Here is an 18,900-nt window from a genome sequence, read left to right on the forward strand (position 1 = left end):
TTGTAACAAGAACTTGCATATGCAATAGTGTTTTTATTCATAGTATTTATGATACCAACAAAAATAGTAAAAACAAAAGCCTAAGGAAGAACTTAAATTTCACTGATAGAATAATAAGTAAATTAATCATGTAATATGCATACTGTGGAAAAAAACATAGCTATATAGATCATTTTAAAAAGAATGAATCCCAAAAAAATGAAAAATTTAGTTTTAGAACTGATATATAGTATGATTCTATTTCTGAAAATTAAAAGAAAGGTGAAACTAAACAACATATGTTTTAGCCACACAAAAATATGTAAAGAAATGCATAAGGATGATAAACTTGATTCTCTCCAAGTTTTTTTTTTTTTTTTTAAAGAAAGGACTTCATGGGTATTGCTAATGTGAGAATATATTAGAGAAGTACACCAAATGACATTTTTGTAAAATTTAATTCAACCATGTGTCCTCAGATATTCTTGATCATCCCTGTTTCATCAAAACTGTATAGTTTGGGACATAGCCTTCTATTCATCTGGTGCAATTTCAATATGGACTTCTTTTGATGAGCCTATTGAGAAGATTACTCAGTGAATCACTATCATCTAAATAATGGACCCTGATATTTGCAATCTATAAATGCACTCCCCAGTTTGCTTCACAAGGCTTAAACTCATCTGTTTCAAATTTGTGTTTTTTAAGGAAAAATAATCATCAGCTTTTTGTGGACCCTTTCCACATATCCTATTCATTTTCACAAAGAGAACCTTCAACTGAGTTTAAAAGGATGGAGATAAGAGACAAACAGATGATCCAGAAACACTTTTATTCTTAGGCATTCTTTTGTGCCAGGACTAAGGAGAGCCAGTCAAACAGAAACTGAAGAACTCTTATGACAAATTATAAATTTAGCTTTGTTTCAAATATTTTCCCTTTGAAGCAACATTCAAATTATGAAGATATCCCATTGAAGTATATTTGGCCTGGGGAATTGAATTTCTAACAGATAAAGTCAATGACATCCTTCACTACAATCCTCAAAAATGGACTGTTTTCTCAACTATAAAGAGATGCATTTATGTTTGTTGACAAACATTCATCAAGCAAACACTACCAACACTCTACCTTCAAATGGAAAGCAATGGGATAGATACAGAGCATCAGGAATACATGCCAATGCCAAATTACACAAAAAGAAAACAATTCTTAATTTACATATATAAGAAAATATATCAATATAGGGTGATCAAATACATTTGTTATCCCATGACTGCTTTTATGTTGGTTAAGTCAAGTTTACCACTTTGTGAAATCTTGGCTTTACTTCACATGTAGTTCCACACCAAGTGTCCACTACTATGTGATTACTCTTTCATTATTTACCCATTCTTTAAATGCCTTTACTGTTTATTTGAGGAAAGAAGGGAAGGGGAGGGAGAGAGAAAAGAAGCACAAGCCCACACATCAGTTCATTCTCCAAATGCTTACAATGGTTGAGAACAGGATTGGCCAAAGCGAAGAAAGGGTATTGCAATTTAGGTCTCCCAAATGGGCCGCAAGAACCTGACTGCTCAAGCCACCACTACCACCAGGAAGCTGGAGTCAGGAGCCAGAGCTGGGCATCAAACCCAGGCATGCAGACATGGCTTAGGGTGTCCTGATAGTTGAAAAACCCACCCCTAGGACCTACCCTCTTGATGATACTTGATGTGTTGGCCCTCTGTGGAGACCTGGGCATAAGATCAGATAAGCAAGTCCATTGGTTCAGGACCTAAGTAGGAGGCCTGGAAAATATTCCCAAGTTCCCTTAATAAGTAAGCTCAACCCTTCTTTAAACCTCTGACATCTCCCATCCAGTAGAGAAGTACACCTTCACATTATCTGTATCCTGTTTAGTGTCTGTTGTCTTATAATACTTCACATGGCCATCATGTATTTAGAGTACCTAATAGCAAAAGCTTCCCTATCTGTGATGTGCTCATCAACAACAGAAAATCTCTTATCTGGAAGAAAACAATTTATTGTTTTTATAATGAAATATAATATGTAACTTTCATAAACAGAACCTAGCAGCTGTTCCCTTTGGATTTAGTGTGTTAAACATACTGTATGCATGCCCCTAGGCTAATATTCCCTTGAGTGAACCATGCTCTCCAAAATATACAGCTGAGGCCCAGGAAATCTGTGTAGATGGGGATGGGTTTTAACTCTGGACGATCAAGAACTTTCAGAGAATTCATGTATGACAGAAATATTTAGGACTGGCAGAAAAACCCAGAACTAATCATGATTCTATACTTGTATAAATATTTCTTTGACATTACATGGAATTCTTATGTTTACTTTCAGATAGCACAGTTTGTTCAATAAAGGAGGTTGGGATGGTTCTTGTAATTTTCAGAAAAACTTGAGATAAAAGATCTCAATAGTTGAGAAGATGAAATTCATACTGACACTAAGCCTAGAACGGACTGCTTACTCCTTCACTGTGACCCTGAAGAGACAACCAGTCTTACATGTTAAAAAAACAATAAATTTAAAATACCACCTGGAGCTCGTAGGCTTAAAGCATAAATAAAAGATAAGGAAAAGCTAATTTCATGATTCAATCAGTTTGCATTATATACACGTGTTGAAATAATTACATTACAGTATAATACATATAGTATACTATACTATGATTATACTATACATAAAATGCATAAGCATTACATGTTAATCAAAAGAAAAAGATAATTTAAGTACCATCAAATCACATAATATATTAGTTCTCACATAAATGAGGCACTGTTATCATTTACCTGACTGATCCTAAATTAAAAAGAATGATCAAAACAAAGAATGTTCATGATAAAGCTCAGAATGTCAGCATCATATGCAAAAATCATTTATAAAAGCACTCAAAAAAGTTATGAATAATGAAGTATAAATGAACTGATGAATAATGGAGACTATTCAGTCTCATATCCAAAGTAGGGAGTATTTCTAGTGGAGTATGACTTTAAGTCATATTTACAAAGATATAAAAGGACACTTAAAGGATAGTAGAAGGCCATGTACAGTGAGATGGGGAAGAGCAAAGGCAAGTAGTGTACAGTGTACTTTGAATACAAAGTAAAGACATTGAAAAATTCACCAAATTTTGATATAACTAGATATCTATTACAGTATTTAAAAACAAAACAGGTGGAAATCATTGCTACTTCTTTAATTTATTTTTATTAAATTTATATCTATTTTTTTTCTAAAGACAGAGTTCCAGAGAGGGGCAGGGGAGAGACAGAAAGAGAAGTCTTCTCTAATAACAAGGAATTTTGTTGTTAAAACAGGAAATGCTAGAGCACCTTTGAATGCTGATGGGAATAATGGAGTTGGGAAGGAAAGATTGAAAATGTAAAAAAGACACAGAAGAGTAAAAAGTGAAAACAACGAAGTGTGGGGTTCCATATCCATATATGGAAGAATTTGCCCTTTTTAAAGAAAGATTTATTATCTTAGTGGAGCATTAAGCCTTTGACTATAATGAAAATTAAAAATATGCTATCTCAGGGATGGTGCTGTGGCACAGTAGGCTAAGCCTCCGCCTGCGTTGCCAGCATCTCATATGGGCGCCAGCTGGAGTCCTGGTTGCTCCACTTCCAATCCAGCTCTCTGCTATGGCCTGAGAAAGCAGTGGAAGATGGCTCAAGTGATTGGGCCCCTGTACCCACGTGGGAGACCTGGAAAAAGCTCCTGGCTCTGGGCTTTGGATCGGCCCAACTCTGGCCATTGTGGCCATTTGGGGAGCGAACCAGTGAATGGAAGACCTTTCTCTGTCTCTCTCTGTCTGTAACTCTTCCTCTTAAATAAAATAAATAAAATCTTTAAAAAAAAGTTATCTCAAAAATCAAAAATTTTTTAAAGATTTATTTATTTGAAAGAGTTACAGAGAATGAGAGAGACACACAGACACATACACACACACACACACACACACACACACTGAGAGAAAGAAGGAGAGAGGAGAGAAAGAGAGAAGGAGAGAGAGAGAGAGAGAGAGAGAGAGAGATCTTACATCTGTTGGTTTACTCTCCAGATGGCCACAAGAGCCTGAACTGGTCCAGGCCAAAGCCAGAAGCCAGGAGATTCTTCCAGGTCTCCCGCGTGGGTACAGGGGCCCAAGCACTTGCACCATCCTCCATTGCTTTCTCGGGCACATTAGCAAGGGGCTGGACTGGAAGTGGAACAGCTGGGACTCAAACCAGCACCCGTATGGGATGTTGGTGTTGCAGGGTGTGGCTTCACATGCTATTCCACAATGCCAGCCCCTGCTACTGTTTCTTAAGGAAGGCAATGAAATGGTGAAGAAAAAAGAAAACCTAATTGATTCAAGTAAGATGTACTAGATTGGAGGCAACCTAGAGACAAAGGACCAGTTAGGAAACAAGGGTAGTAAAAGATGGGGTGGTCCAGTCTTTCAATAAAGAATCAATAAGAATGCTTAAGTTTGGATGAGTATCAGGCAGGGTCAAAGAAGTGAGAAGGCTGGCAACAATTCCAGGAAATAAAGACAGACCTTTATATGAGAGAAGAAACAAGAATATGAGTTTAAGTTTTTCATTCAAGTGACAGTTGAATGTTCAAGTGGAGAGTTAATTATCCTTAAATAAGTGGTTGGAAAGGTGAAGGATTAGGACTAAATAGATATCCAAAAGACACCTTTATATTTATATCCTATTTGTTTAATATTTTACAATTTCCAAGGATTTCAACAAATGCTCATATTTAATTTTTATGATAACCCAGCTTACTAAGTATGTATCTCCTCCTTCGGTTGGCCAAAAATTCAGGGCTAAAAGAAGCAAAGTGATTTACTCAAAATTACACAGGGAATAAGTTATTAAAACCAAAAACACAATCCCCCCCCCCCCACTACACCGAGAGTGGTATTTTAAGTATAAATCACTTAAGGGTAGAAACTACAAGGAGACAATATGGCGATTAGTCATGGCATTCAGGGAAGAAAAGCAGACACCTTATTTGCTTTACCTGAGAAGGAACTAATTTTTCACTCTATTCAGCTATATACTTTCAAGAAAAATTATGAAATGAAGGCCAAAATATTTACTCTTATTTTTCCAACAAAGCTGAAAGACTTCATTTCATTAAATGGTTCCATCACTCTGAATCTTTCATATGGGATAAAGTAAATGATGGTCTTCCTAGTAGTTGAAATATACTTTCATTTTACTAAAATGGTGCTTATTAAGGCAGAAACAGAATCCAATGACCCTTAATCCAGTAAGTAAAATTAAATCTTTATTTCTCACCACCTAATTGTATACATATTTCACAATGAAAAGAAAAAATGGATTCCAATGAAGACATTTATAATGGCTTAACCTGAAAAAAGATATTCTAAGTATAATTTAATTTCTACTTTGACTTCCAACAAGAGACATAGCACAAATTGTTTAATTAGTAAACTTTTTATGGCTATATTTTACTCCTATCTAACAGTAAATTACCCCAACCTACCCACTCACCTGCACATTACAGCAGGGAAAAACCATGTAGGTTAAAAAAAATCAATAAACTAGTATCAAACTGAGTTGTGATCCCAAATTAGCTATATGATAATGTTTAATTTACTTAAATGACACGTTAAAAATATTTTTAAAATGTTGTAAATTGTTCAAGGCTTACTCTGTAAATGTAAAACAAGAAAGCACATACACTGTGATCAAGGAAAAAAAGCCAATTCACACTGATTGCATTCACAGCTGAAACATAATTACGGTCTGTACTTTTAAGTAATACTTGAGTGATGGTATCTGCAGTTTAACAGGAATTCATTCTATCAGAGTAAGTGCTTGACATGAGTAGTTTACGGTCCTGAAAAAATTTTTAAACACATAATATGGTTTTCTGTTTTGTTTTAGCTTACACTAATCAATTGTCGGAAATCTCTATCATGAAGTTTGAAATGAACATAAAAAATGAAAGCAAATGACTGGATGTTTATTTTTTAAAAAGATTTTATTTGAAAGGCAGAGTTACAGAGAGGCAGAGGCAAAGACACACACACACACAAGGGGAGGGGGGGAGGGGGGAGAGAGGGAGGGGGGGAGAGAGAGAGAGAGAGAGAGAGAGAGAGAGAGAGAGAATCCCATCCACTGTTTCTCTCTCCAAATTGCCACAACAGCTGAAGCTGGGCCAATCAGAAGCCAGGAGCCAGGAGCTTCATCCGGGTCTCCCACCCATGTGTAGGTGCTCTCCCACCCATGTGTAGGGGCTCAACCACTTAGGCCATCGTCTACTGCTTTCCCAGACCATAGCAGAGAGCTGGATTGAAGTAGAGCAGCTGGGACTCGAACTGGAGCCCATATGGGATGCTAGAACTACAGGCGGTGGCTTTACTTGCTATGCCACAGTGCCCAGCCTCTGGATGTTTATTAAATATGCAACTCTATTTTAAGGGTAATTTAAGAAGTTTGTGTAAAAATGGAACTAAAAGATAGTTTGTTTTGGTGCAATTTTTTAAAAAAAAAATCTATGTGTAGATTTTTTGTAATACATGTTTTGCATGAACTTTTTGAAGATCCTCCCCATATATTTCAGAAGTAATGGTCATTCTAAGACAATTATTCTTACCTAGGGACAGTTTTGCACCCCAGGACACATTTGTCCAACTTTGGAGACATTTCTGATTGTCACAACTAGTAGTAGAATCAGCAACTGGTAGGCAGAGGCTAGGGATACTACTAAACATCCTAGGAAATACAAGACAGCACTCCAAAAAAAGAATTTCCTAAAATGTCAGTAGTGTCAAAGTTGAGGGATCCTTTCAGCACTTGCCAAATACTTATTATTTTGATTTATTATATAATATTTATAATATACAAAAATGTATATATGATAATGAATCTGTGTGTCTACCATCGAGCTTAAGAAAGATTTAAATCTCCACTTGTATTCCATTTGGACTGCCTTTCTAAAATATTTTAAGGAGATAAGTTAAAATACCATTATGTTACATTTATATTATACTAAAGTATGCCATAGCATGTGAATTATACTATTTTATGTTAAATCATAACATAATAGGTTAAACTGTAACTATTGTAGGTTTTAACTGATTTGATGACGTGATACATTTCTACTTTACATCAAAGATGTAGAGTTATAATAAAATTCTATAAAAAGCATATGGTACATAAAATATTATTCTTGTGTATAGAAACAAAGGTTTTGATTACCCCTTTAATACACAGCAGACAGGAAGTAGTTTTATAGATGTAATCAAATACAAAAGGGTTAGAATTTGTTAAATATATAACTAGACAATAATCTTTGAATTCAAATCAAATTTATCAACTACAAAATCAGGAGAAAGGAGAGAAAAAGCATTGCTTTCGGCTGGCGCCACGGCTAAATAGGCTAATTCTCTGCCTGCGGCGCTGGCACACCGGGTTCTAGTCCCGGTCGGGGGGCCAGATTCTGTCCCCGGTCGCTCCTCTTCCTGTCCAGCTCTCTGCTATGGCCCGGTAATGCAGTGGAGGATGGCCTAATTCCTTGGGCCCTGCACCCATGTGGGGGACCTGGAGGAAGTTCCTGGCTCCTGGCTTTGGATCAGCGCAGTGCGCCGGCCGCGGCAGCCATTGGAGGGTGAACCAACGGCAAAGGAAGACCTTTCTCTCTGTCTCTCTCTCTCTCTCACTGTCCACTCTGCCTGTCCAAAAAAAAAAAAAAAAAAAAAAAAGCATTGCTTTGCATCTCTCTTCATTAATTCCATAGAGGACACTGAAGTCTGGATTCTCTGCCCCTATATCTTTTAGGCTGAGGGTTTACTGCTTTTTTGACTAGAAGGAATCTCACAGCTACAGGTCAGAATAAGGATTATGGTATAACCTTGGTTCTCATTTTCCAGTTTAGAGTCTTGGAAATTTATATATGGGAAAAAAAAAACCCACTTTCCAAGGTCTACAATTGTAAGGGATTTCCTGGTGTACCCCAACCATCAATTCATTACTATGGACCCAATGGATCTACATAATGAAAAAACAGACTTTTAATGAAGTTTTTTCATGGCTTAAATTGCACAAGCAGCAAAACTATAGAATATTTGAGACCCCGTCCTGATCAACTACTAATAATATCATGTTTTGTTCAAAATGTAAATGGGTTCAATTTTTTTGCATTTTAAAATACTATTTATAATCCAATTAGCACAAGAAAAAAATTTAGAGCTGCTTTCTCTTTCCTTGTAAACAATAAAACAACCAGAGATGGTGGCAAATGAAATACTGGTATTAATTAACAAAAGACATAAAGAGAATGAAAACAATCAGCCATAAAATTTGCTTGGAATAGGTGGGATATTAACAATAGAATGAAAGCAGCAAACGAATCAAAGAAAACTTTACTCAAGAAAGGCAAGAAAAAATATTTTTTTAAAACCACTCAACTAATCACTTAGAAGAAAAAGATGGAAAAGAGAGCCAGGATTGTGGCATGGCAGGCAAGGCTAGTACTTAGGACAACCATATCCCATATCAGAACACAGTTCAAGTCCTGTAACCTCTGCTTCTGGTCCAGCTTCCTGCTAATGCCTCATGGGAGGAAAAAGAAGATGGGTCAAGTGCTTGGCCTCTGCTTCCCAAATGGGAGACCCAGATGGAGTCACAGGCTCCTAGCTTCAGTCTGGTCCAACCCTGGCTATTGTAGGCATTTGGGAAAAGAACCAGCCAGATGGAATCGCTCTGTGTGTGTGTGTGTGTGTGTACATTTGTGTCCACCTTTCAAATAAACCAGAAAATCAATTTTCAAAATGATGGAACAGAATAGTAGCTCATGGATAAAAGCATTTTTAGATTGCAATAGTGTACCATAAAATTATTCTACCATCATGAGAAATGGGAAAGAAATGCTTTATGATTACTACTGTCATTGCTAATGTTTCATGCACCCTAAAGAATTATGAAAATAAACATGGTGAATACTGGCTTTTATTTAAGAGAAAAATGTTTTCAGATTCTACAAAATTAATGCCATTGTAGCTTTAATTGATGTACTTGTAGTTTTCTAAAGTCATCAACCCTTGTGAAGTACACAAACACATGCAGACTCACAACCTTGCATAAAATGCAGATGGTCAATAGCCACATAAATAGATCAATGATTACAAAGATGGATTGAGGAGACAAAAATGAGCTCTGCTATTACACATGCATGAACTTCCTGACTATAAGAATAATTATACTCTAGAACTGGTTAATTGAAGGAAGCTGAAGAAATCTTTTCTCCCTACAGAATCAATAGATTCCCATCTATCTTTGATGACTTAGGTATAGCATTGTCTGGAATCGGGGATTGGACTGGATGACCTCTACTTCATTCTAGTTATTTTGTAGATATATAGATCTGTTTTTAGACCTAAAATCACATTTGGGAAAACATAATCCTGTTGCAACTTATAGATCCTACACATTGTGTTTAGTGCCTGATATTAAAATGGATTTCAGAAAAACAACAAAACTAGCATATATGGAAATTATCTGGGGGAGAGGAGAGGAAAGCCAGCTGGAATACCCCCATGCATATAATGCAGAGAGATATCTATGGAGGCATTTTTGTAGTTTTCAGGTCTGAAAGAGAGCTATATTTTACCTGAGGCATTATTAAGAACCATTTAGGCCTTTTATTAAAGGAGGAATTCACTTAAAATGAATGCAAGGGAGGGATGGAAGAAGAAGGAAGGGGAGGGGAGGTGGAAATAACCACTTAATCATTGCAATTGGGATGTCAAAAGAGATATTTATAGCCCTTGCCTGTGATCTGTTTGCTTTGTGTTTGTTGAACTCTTTATTTAATAGAGCCATTAAGCCTCTGACTATAATGTAAATTAAAAATGTCATCTTAAAAATACTACTAAAGTGGAAAAATAAATGATGATCAAGAAATAGCGTAGGAAAAAGCAGATATTTCTTCCCCGATCTCTTTCTCCCATTTATCTCACCTTAAAACTCTCCTGTGTTGGCTTTTTTGACACACCACGTATCCTAGCCTTCTTCCTAATATGTTGACTCCTTTTGCTCTGATTTATTTACTATCATCCATGCCTTCAACCTGTGTGGTCTCCAGAAACACAGTCCTTAGTCTTCCATTTGCCATTTTTTTTTTCATTAGAACCCTTGAGAATTTCATTGGTCCTTATACTCCAATAATCAGTTCTTGCAAATGACTCCAAAAATTCTTATTTTTCAGTCTTGACCCCTGTTCTGAAGTTTAATATATACTCTACTGTAACATTATCTGTAGAAGTTTTCTTTTTTGTGGGCCAGCATTGTAGCAGAGTGGGTCAAGCTGCCATCTATGCCACCAGCAACCTTTTCGTCCGGGCTGCTCTACTTCCAATCCATCTCCCTGCTAATGGCTTGGGAAAGCAGTGGAAGACGGTACAAGTACTTAGACCCCTGCACCCACATGAGAGACTTTGATGAAGCTCTTGGCTCCTGGCTTTAGCTTGGCCCAACCCTGGCCTGTATCTCTCTCTCTCTCTCTCTCTCTCTCTCTCCCACCTAAAACTTTGCCTTTCAAACAAACAAATAAATCTTTAAAACAAAGTTTTCTCTTCTGCCCTGAAAGCAGCTTTGCCTCTTTTTCTCAGTGTTAAAACCAGTGTCTGTATCACCAAGATTTGTCTTATGAGTCATATTTTTTAACTTCTTATTTACCCACCTTCTCTTTCTCCTACCCCTGACATATTTTATGTCTTTATTATACCTTATACTTGAAATTGAAACCATCTCTATGCTTAGTCTCTTTATGTCAAGCAATTTGGCATACTGCAGCTAAGGTAACTTTCCTAAACACACAACTGGACCACATACACACTCAACAGTTTAGTATTCAAATTGTTTATCGGTGATCAAAAATCTGGTACATATAGGGCTAGGAATGAGTCAGAGTAGGTAAAATGCAATAGAGAGGAGATAGGGTCTGTAGCAAAGTAGAGATTGTGTTATGTTAAAATTCTACCATTTAAGCATCATCAAGGCTAAGAAAACATATTTGAGAGCAAGAGAGAGAACAGGAATGGGAGAGAGAATGCTTATGAATTAGTAGTTTGTGATACCTATGCCTAATAGAACCCCAATCTATACAGTAATCTTATATATACTCTTTGTTCTTGCCACCCAAACGACTTCTGGGCTATATCAGAATAATAAAAAACATCATCCTTTATATGCCTCAAGCCTTTATCCACAATTCCTTTTTCCTAATCCCAATCATAATTTAAGTCCACTAGTGTGTCAATGACTAGATGAAATAGTACTTCCAGAAAGACCACCTTAACCATAGCCCACTCTATCCTATAGCTCCCCTCTTTGAATCTCTGTACCATTTTCAGGTCTTCTTTTTTTGTCCATGGAAACCTTCCACATAAGCTTTTGTATTCTTTCTCAGAATAAAATAAAATACATAGGGTTACAAAAGAAAACAAATATACTAAAATAATTATGTACATACTCACAAAAATAAATTGTGACATAATAGACGTGCTTCTCGATTAAAGCATTAAAAATAAGATATAGTGGCAGCTCTTGTAAGCACTATAATTTTGAAGTAATAATGAGGGTAAACAATATTTCAAGATATCTGTCATACTACAGTGTGATAGGAAAACATTTATTATTTCTATTAGTGTCAAAGTTAGAGATACTGTTATACTACTTTGGTCTGGTGTCTGCATTCTTAATTAAATGAAATACTGAATATTGATTAGAAGTTAATGAAACTGAAGATGCAATATTTTTCACATCTAACTTCAGGATTTGCTAGCTTCTCTCAATGGGTTTGAAAAGGGGACACTGAGCCCCTGATTTTCAATCCCTGCCACCACATCTTTGTAAATTAACATGCAGTAACAGTATACTACATTAGACATGGATCATCTTTTTTTCACATATACCTTCTGACTTAGAACATAAACTCTGTACCAAAATGATATTTTCTCAGCATTACAGAATCATTTATACACTCTAATGAGCTTAACTAGAACATACATTTATTTTTCACCTAATACTTGGATCATTTTTTTTCAAACTATGTGTTTCATTTCTTTGTTAACACCCTCTAAGTCTATCTACAAATATTTCTTTTTTACTGCTGACATTTAAAAACACTGGTCTTAGATTTGTCTCCCAATAGATCAAAGTAAATTATACTGAACCTGACTTTCAAAGCTGGGGTAATGATTATAAGAATCAACTAAATTTAGTGAACATTATTTGGAAATAACATAATTGCATGTATTAAAAGCTCCTCAGGATATGCATACTTTTAAATGTTTTTATGTCTTTCTGTGTCTTAGGACATTTCAATTGCTCCGATATAGTAGATTCAGTTTTGATCATAAATTTAGACATTTTAAATCAAACGAATCATTAATATTTTTATTAATAACCTTAAAAATTGAGCTTGATCTTGCTGATTAAATAAAATTTTTCTTTTTCTTTACTAAGGTACTTATCCCGGCACATAACTAAAATCTATTAGTTGGCACAGATAAGCCTATAAACCTACACTAGGGAAGAATACTGGTATAATTCCAGTTGCTGGGAAGTGATGCTGTCTTCATTGTTTGTTGCTGTTCTTGTTGTTGTTTGTTATTATGAGGAAACAACCACGCTACATGAGCAACAATGATTATGCATGGAAGGAGTTTATCACCATAAGTAAAAGGAACTTACAACAAAGTTATTCTGATGTTTCATATTTTATGCTATGCATTATCAATGTGCTACATGACACTTAGAAATAAATGGTAAACAACTCAGATGAATGCCAAAGTGATGTTACTTTTGCATCACTAAAGCAAACGTGTCTGGGATGGGAAGGGGAAATAGGTATGGTGATTCCAGTCTTCTCTCCTGCATGAGGGAACTGGTCTTTGGAGGTTGAAAAGTCCTACCTGTTTTAACACAGGAGAATCCTCCTTCTATAAGATACTTCTATATGTGATTTGTCGGGATAAAAGCAGTATTAACCTTCACAATTCAGGTGAGTTACTTAACTTTTGTGCCACATACTCAAGTACAATTTCAATTATGCATATTATTATACGTGAAAGTGTTTTCTTCCTACAAGTAGAACTAAGAAAATGAGTTTTGATAGAGCAAGATAAAGAATAAGAAAAATATACTATATTGAGTATTGGGCACTGTGAAGGACAGCAACTCAGCTTAAAAAAAAAAAGTCCTTAGCAAAAAAAAAAAGGTATGAAATTGATGGGGCAAAGGAGGAAAGGGGTGAAACAGAGAGGTATGTGAAAAGAGAGAGAGAGAAAGGCTTAGAAAAGGAAAGGGAGGCCCGAAAAATAGGAAGAGATGAGACAGGTCCAGGGAAACCCATACACACAGCACTGAGGAAACGCATGGAAGCAAAGAGTCATCAAGCAGGACCTACACTTCTCCTTCACTCACCTTCCCAGAGCACAATCCAAGATTTAGCATCATAATGTGATTTCACAAGCATTGCTTTTGACCACAGAGTAGATAAGATTGAACCAGCAAATTCAAGAATTTAGACATAATTTACTGCCAACTCAAAATTGTAAGCAATTCTTTCCTCCCAACTGGACTACATTTATCCAATTTAAAGAAGGAAACAAAGAAATATATTGTTTATATTATAAAATAAAATAATACAAAAAAATCTCAGGCAAAACATTCCTATACATACATTTGAAAAGCTGGCTGCATGTAAGGAACATTCCTAAGGTGAGAATCTGTCTCCATCTCTGTTCTATATTCCCTGAAGAGTTGAAAACTTGACTTTAATAAAGATTTTTAATATTACTATCAAATAGGTACCACAGTACAAGAACCATTCCACATATTCATATTCTTTTTTATTTACCAGTGCACACAAAGGGAAAGCTCTACTGTCTTAATGGGTAAAATAATGACTACATTGATTAACTCTTCAGACTATGGTATTATTTTATTATAATTTGATTATACAGAAAAAATTAGAAAGCTTCACTTAGTAGTCACAAGTTTATTTATCTCATAATATTTTAAAACTAAACTCTCAACTGGAAGAAAGAGGGAAAAGCAAATCACATTCAGGCTTCATATCATGCTCATTCTGATTATTATGCCAACAATGCTAGGACTAGGAGGGACAGGATAAATATGCAGTGTCTTCTAGAAGTTTATGGAAAATCTGTATTATGAAAAAATTATACATGAATTTCAAAATATTTTGCACCAAAATAAATGTATCTTTTAATTGCCTTTTTTCATGAACTTTTTTTGAAGTCTCCTCATTTGATCAGATTCCCATTTCAACTCAGTGAACTATAGGACAATATGGTAAAATTGTTAAAGGTATAATATAAATTGCTCAATATCTTCTTAAAATCAAAACAGATTATATGGTTCAAAAATAAAAGACAATGGGGCTGGTGCTGGGACACAGAGAGTTAAGCAGCCACCTGCAACATTTACATCCCACATAGCAGCGCTGGTGAGTCTTGGCTGCTCTGGTTCCAATCCAGCTCCCTGTTAATGAGTCTGGGAAAGCAGCAGTAGATGACCCAAGTACTTGGGCCCCTACCATCCATGTGAGAGACCAGAATGAGTTCCAGGGTGCTGGCTTCAGCCTTGGCCCAGCCTGACTGTCCCTCTCTCCCTCCTTCTGTCCCTCTCTCACTCTCCTTCTATCTGTCACTCTGCCTTTCAAATAAATAAAATATTTTTTCTGAAAATAAGAAAGTGACAAGGGCAGGTATTTGGGCTAGCAATATCTGTTAAGATGTCAATGGCCTGGGGTCGGCACCCTGGCTCACCTGGTTAACCCTCCGCCTGCGGCACCGGCATCCCAGTCCAGCCCTCTGCTGTGGCCCGGGAGTGCAGTGGAGGATGGCCCAAGTGCTTGGGCCCCTGCACCTGCATGGAAGACCAGGAAAAAGCACCTGGCTCCTGGCTTCAGATTGGCGTAGCGCTGGTGGTAGTGGCCATTTGGGGAGTGAACCAATGGAAGGAAGACCTTTCTCTCTATCTCTGTCTCTCACTGTCTATAACTCTACCTGTCAAATTTAAAAAAAAAAAAAAGGTTGCCAATGGCCCACATCAGAATACGTGGGTTCAATTCCTGGTGCCAGCTCCTGACTTTAGTTTCGGACTAATGAAGCACCCTGGGAGGCAGCAATGATGTCTCAAGTACTTTGATTCTATTACCCAGGTGAGAGACCTAGATTGAGTTGCTGACTACCAGCTTTAGTACAGCCCAGTTCCCAGTTACTGTTAGCATTTAATGACTGAACCAGAGGATGAGGGACTGCACAAATGAGCTCACTCACTTGCTCTCTCTCTCTCTCCCTCCTGTAAGCCTCTCAAATAAATAAATGGCATCAAAGAAGCCAAAATAAACAAAAAATCATACAAAAACTATGCCTTTAAAAATATATACTTGAAAGAGAGAGTTACAGAGAAAGAAAGAGAGATCTTCTATCCACTGATTCACTCCCCAAATGGTCACAATGCCCAGGACTGTGCCAGGCCGGAGCCAGGAGCCAGGGGCTTCATCAGGTCTCCCATATGAATGCAAGGTCCCAAGCACTTAAGTGATCTTTTACTGCTTTCTGAGGAGCATTAGCAGGGAGCTGCATTGGAAGTGGAGCAGCCAGGAGTTGAACCGGTACCCTATGGGATGCTGGTGTCACAGGCGGTGGCTTAACCTGCTATGTCACAACGCCAGCCCCAGCCCCAGCCCCAGCCCCATTTTTTTGAAGATTTATTTATTTATTTATTTGAAAGGCAGAGTTATAGAGAGAGAAGGAGAGAGGGAGAGGGGGGAGTTGTGGGGGAGGGAGAGAGATTATGCCTTTTTACAAAAAGTCTTTGCAGTTCTTCCTTCCGAAAAATTAAACCAGACAGGGCCAGACATACCAAAAATTCTAATAATATGCTATACCTGTATACTGCTTTACTCTACAAAGAACACTTTATTTGGCTTATTCTTTACAATGGCCCTGCAACTTCCGATGAGTAAACAGATATTTAAGAAGCTAGACTAGTTTACCCATAAGTGGCAGAATAACATAATCGCTTTAGAGTCAAGATAGACCTCACTGTGAATTCCAAGTCAGCTTATCTGCCACCTACAAGTTATGTGACATCATGTGACATTAGGCAATCTCTCTAAGCCTCAGTTTCCTGATCTGTAAAATGCATATAATAAGTAAGGTCAATGGGATAATAAATACATACAGCACTTGACAAAATCCCCAGCACATATTCAGTACCCTACAAAGGACAACTCTACCACTTAACCATCGAACCAGAGCAAGCTATTTAACCTTTTGATTTGTCAATTTTTTCATCCATAAAACAGTAATAACAATAATTACTTAATACAGCCACTGTGATGATGAAATTCATGTCACTTCATGTACAGCAAATGACAGGTAATGATATCTGTACATATGTATATGCTTATATTTAAAATAGAAGATAATAAACAGTAAAACAGAATCAGGGCCTAAATCTTCTATGGTGAGTTCTCCCTTTTTTAAGATTTAATTTACTTATTTGAAAGACAGAGTGACAGACAGAAAGGGAGAGATAAGGAGAGAAAGAAATCTTCCATATGCTGCTTCACTCCTCAAATGTTCTCAATAGCAGGGTCTAGGCTAGGCTGAAGCCAGGAGCCAGGAACTCCATCAGGGTGTCCCATGTGGGTGGCAGGGGCCCAGGTACTTGGGGCATCTTCCACTGCCTTCCCAGGTGCATTAGCAGGGAGATGAATGGGGAGTAGAGCAGGTGGGACTTGAACAGGTGCTCTGATATAGGATGCTGATATCAATGGTGGCAGATTAACTCTCTGCACCACAATGCTGGTCGCTGTTAAGATCTCTTAAGATCAAAACAGCTAGATATTCCTAATTGTATTATCCAAAAAATGGAAGACCACTTTCTCACAATTCTATTGAGAAGAAATAAATATAGAAATATCTCTGAAAATGATTTCAAAAAGGAAAATATCCAAGTTACCTGAATTAAGGCCTCACTCAGCATGTCCTCATTAACCTCCAGGATAATGTTTTTTATGTCTTCATATGGCATGCGATATGATCCCAGGAAGATAGCTAAAAGAAAATTTGATTTTATTTGAAAATAGAATAGCAACAAAATTTTAAGAGTCTTCATAAATGCCTGTCTCTCATTTCATAAACTCAAAATATAAATTTTTTGTCACTAGCCCTAATTCACAGAATTATGAACAAACAAAAGTTGTCTCCATGTGACGGAATACTCTATCTGAGCAAAGTGGCACTAAGGCTCTAACATTTTTAGCTCAAATATGTTTAGATACAATATAAAACCCCTAGTAACATAACACTCATGACTATATGCTTATGCATTTTAGGTGAGGTGATATAAAATAGCCCATAAAAACTTATAATTTTATTTCAGGTTAGACTTTTAATTCCATGTAGAATTTAGTGTAGAAATTGTCAGACAAATCCCAAATAGCACTGCTTAGCAATGACACTAAAGTATCCAAATAAAAAAGCATATCAATCTATAATGGTCTCTCCTATTCAGTTTCACTTTCTGCAGTCTCCTTCAAAGACAAAAGAAAAAAACCAAGGTCTGAAAATATTCAATGGCAAATTCCAGAAATAAGCAATTCGTAAGTTTCACATTGCATGCCATTTTCTTTTTTTAATTTTTATTAATTTTATTTGCTTATTTGCATGTTATAGACAGAGTTCAGATCCTCTAGTTCACTCCCCAAATGCCCACAGTAGCTGTGGGGAAGTAGTAGTAGGGGGAGAGGGAGTTAGCAGCAAAGTGGAGGTCAGCAAATCTACGTATCAGATACTGAATCCAGGTCTCCCAGGTGGGTTTGCAGAAACCCAACCATCTGAGGGACCATGGCTGCCTTCCAAGATCTGCACTAACAGGCGGCTGGAATCAGAAGACATAAATAAGAGATGAACCCAGGCACTCTGACATGGGAGGTGGGCATCCTAATTGGTGCCTAAACACTAGGTCAAGTAAATGCTTCTGTGGCTAATTTTTAATTGTGTGATAAAATCTTGGTGCTTTTCCATCTTGTCCCACCCAGAATTTGAAGCACCCTCCTGTCTAGCATATCCATGTTGTATACACTACCCACACATTAGTGATTTAGTGGTTGTCTATGTTATCAGACTATCACTGTGTGGCACTGCTTGTGCTCATGAAACACTTACTTTTACTTATGGATCCAAAAGGCCAGAATAATTATGCTGACAATTCCGATACAACAAAGAGAAGCCATAAAGTGCTTCTTTTAAGTATTATATCATCACAGCCAGCGCCATGGCTCACTAGGCTAATCCTCCACCTGGAGCACCGGCACCCCAGGTTCTAGTCCCAGTTGGGGCACCGGTTCTGTCCTGGTTGCTCCTCTTCTAGTCCAGCTCTCTGCTGTGGCCCAGGAGTGCAGTGGAGGATGGCCCAAGTGCTTGGGCCCTGCACCTGCATGGGAGACCAGGAGGAAGCACCTGGCTCCTGGCTTCGGATTGGCACAGTGCGCCTGCCACAGCGGCCATTTTGGGGGTGAACAAGTGGAAGGAAGACCTTTCTGTCTTTCTCTCTCTCTCACTGTCTAACTCTGCCTGTCAAGAAAAAAAAGTATTATATCATCACAAGAAAGGTGAGCATAGTACAGAAAGATATTTTGAGAGAGAAGAGGCTACATTCACATTACCACATTACCTTTGTCACAGTGTATTTTTATAATCGGTCTATTTTATCATTAATTATTATTGTTAACCTCACACTATGCATGAATGATAAATTAAACTATCACAGATACATATGCACAGGAAAAAATATAGTACATATATAGGGTTCAGTACTATCTGTGGTTGAA

At 37.1% G+C, this 18,900-nt stretch overlaps 1 protein-coding gene across 1 annotated transcript in view; it reads right to left on the reverse strand.

Moving 5' to 3' along the window:
- The window catches only part of DIAPH2 (diaphanous related formin 2), a 947,972-nt gene that overhangs the window by 503,453 nt on the left and 425,619 nt on the right, over positions 1 to 18,900 (reverse strand). Inside the window, exon 20 of the mRNA XM_051827761.3 lies at positions 17,028 to 17,122. Coding sequence (XP_051683721.1) covers positions 17,028 to 17,122 — 95 coding nt within the window. The remainder of the gene's footprint in view (positions 1 to 17,027; positions 17,123 to 18,900) is intronic.

The sequence above is a fragment of the Oryctolagus cuniculus genome, chromosome X (assembly GCF_051225735.1).
Source record: "Oryctolagus cuniculus isolate XC-2025 breed Fujian yellow rabbit chromosome X, ASM5122573v1, whole genome shotgun sequence".
In the NCBI taxonomy this organism is placed as follows: Eukaryota; Metazoa; Chordata; class Mammalia; order Lagomorpha; family Leporidae; genus Oryctolagus; species Oryctolagus cuniculus.